This window comes from Charadrius vociferus, unplaced genomic scaffold (genome assembly GCF_000708025.1).
Source record: "Charadrius vociferus isolate BGI_N301 unplaced genomic scaffold, ASM70802v2 scaffold332, whole genome shotgun sequence".
Taxonomy (NCBI): Eukaryota; Metazoa; Chordata; class Aves; order Charadriiformes; family Charadriidae; genus Charadrius; species Charadrius vociferus.
This window is the reverse complement of record NW_009647418.1, coordinates 3,067,047-3,069,311: the sequence shown is the minus strand read 5'-3', so window position 1 is coordinate 3,069,311 and position 2,265 is coordinate 3,067,047. Positions and strand designations below refer to the sequence as shown.

Here is a 2,265-nt window from a genome sequence, read left to right as displayed (position 1 = left end):
CGCCGGGGCCGGGGGGGTGGCGGTCCCTCCGCTGCCGGGCCTTGTCATCGGTGGTCCCCGCGGTTAGCTAATGCCCTCGCCTCCACACAGGAACATGAGGTGGAAAAGATGTTCACGCTCAAGCCAGGGCGCCTGCCACAGGCGGACGTCAAGAACATCATCTTCTTCGTCAGGCCCAAGCTGGAGCTGATGGACATCATCACGGACAACGTGCTCCGGTACGGCGGGTGCAAGGGGTCAGCTCATGGCTCTCCTCTTGGGAGGCGGCTTGGGCTGGCAGAGTCTGTCCTGCGAGGGGACAGGTTTGGCCTGAAGCTGCCATGATGTTTGTCACATCTGGGCTCGAAATGGGGAACTATGTGCAGCACAGACACTGCACAGCCACTTCTGGGGCTCAGGTCGGGGTGCGAGGCACCCTGGGAAGGAAGGGGGTGTTCACTTTGGCTGGTAATGCAGAAGGGTATGTTCCTCATTAAGAAGATGGGCGTTCCTTCTAATTAACTGCAATGAGTCGTGCTTTGATTGAGCCTCCTTCTGAGAACTGCAGGGAAACCAAGTCACCTTGCCCAGGTTTCAGACCTGTGGCTGTGGATGCGTAAAAAACATCCTGAAATACAAGGTTAGGAATGGAAGTTGGCAACAATAACCAAGTGCAGCGTTCCTATTTCCTTTGAATTCAGTGTCCCCAGCCCACGGTCTGTGCTGGTTACGTGCGCAGCTGAGTTACCGTTTGCTGTGCTCCTGCCTGTGACTCTTCCAGGGAAGACAGAGGCCGCTCTCCCCAGAGGGACTTCCACATCCTCTTCGTGCCGCGCCGCAGCCTGCTCTGCGAGCAGTGGCTGAAAGAGCAGGGCGTGCTGGGGTCCTTCATCCACCGAGAGCAGTACAGCCTGGACTTGATACCCTTCGATGGGGACCTGCTCTCCATGGAGTCTGAGAGCGCATTCAAGGTAAGCGCTTATCTTGTCTTTGAGGGAAAATGCTGTCCATTTTTGTGTTGGCTGATGGTGTTTGGTGTGGAGGCTCTCAGAGGGTTTGTCAGTGACCAGCACAGCTGGGAAAGGCTTTGCAGAACAAATGTGGCTTGATCCTGAGCCTGAACTTCTCTGTGTGCTTTCTGACTAAATGCTGAAGGAACAATCACTACCCCAAGCTGCACCCCACTTCCTCCAGCTTTAACTACTGGTGTTATTTTCACAAATCGAGCATTCATGAGGCGTACAATACTTAGTCGTTACAAAGAGCCAGCACAGTTTGTGTCAATATGCAACCACAGAGCCGTGTACAATGGTTAATACTGCGCGCTAAGCTGCACCAACAATTAATAACTGTCACGTACCAGCTGTGTATGTAGAACACAGGATGTGTTCTCAGGACAGAAAGGATTGGGGGTTTCTTTGGCCATCTCTGCCTTATTATGCGTAGCCCAGAGGACGTGTTAGGGCCTGCAGCTGCTTGTTGGCAGCTGTGCTGAGGTGTTGTGCTCTCAAATTGGCCTGATAGAGGGAGAGGCTGCAGTTACTTTCTGGCTCTCTTGCGCCTCTCCATCAAACTGGGAGTAGCGTGTGCAGTTCAGAAATATTAAGAGTGTCTGATCTGATCAAATGATTTGATGTACTGACAGCATAGATAAGGTCCATATTTTCCAACAGCATAGCTTTTCCCCAGCCTGTGTCTTCTCTGAACTGTTCACGTGGACCATGTTCTGCTGTGGAAGCAGCTGTGTTGGATTGACACCTTCCATCGGGAATCCTTCTTGTTGTTTAGGAATGTTACCTGGAGAGCGACCAGACAAGCCTGTACCATGCGGCAAAGGGGCTGATGACGCTGCAGGCTCTCTACGGAACCATCCCGCAGATTTTTGGGAAGGGCGAGTGTGCCCGGGTGAGGCAAATGTTGCTGCTTAAAAACTGCATCTTGTTCTTTGGAACTGCCTTAAGGAGTGTTTGATTAAATGCAGCTGTGGGTTTTTTGAATCCAGCCATGGACCCTTCTTGTCATGTTGGAATTTTGGGATTGTGTCCATCAGGTCTTTGTAATCTCTGGCCAAAAGAACAATCTTTGGTGTTCTATAAGTCTTTCCTGTCAGGAGGATTTACCCGATTTCAGATGCTTCTTGCTCATAGGTACACTGCTTTTGTGTTTTCAGCAGGTTTTCTTTCTATGGAGTTTTAACACTTAGTTGTTCTGTTGGTATCAGAAGGGCTGAATAAAGCAGGAAAAGTGTAATCTACTGCTCATGCTTTAGCTTTTTCATCTTTCCCT

General features: G+C 50.8%; 1 protein-coding gene across 1 annotated transcript in view; it reads left to right on the top strand.

Annotated features, from left to right (window-relative positions):
• VPS33A (vacuolar protein sorting 33 homolog A (S. cerevisiae)) overlaps positions 1-2,265 on the top strand; it is an 8,764-nt gene that overhangs the window by 604 nt on the left and 5,895 nt on the right. The window contains exons 2-4 of the mRNA XM_009880352.1: positions 68-218; positions 761-950; positions 1,768-1,884. Of these exons, the coding sequence (XP_009878654.1) occupies positions 68-218; positions 761-950; positions 1,768-1,884 (458 nt within the window). The remainder of the gene's footprint in view (positions 1-67; positions 219-760; positions 951-1,767; positions 1,885-2,265) is intronic.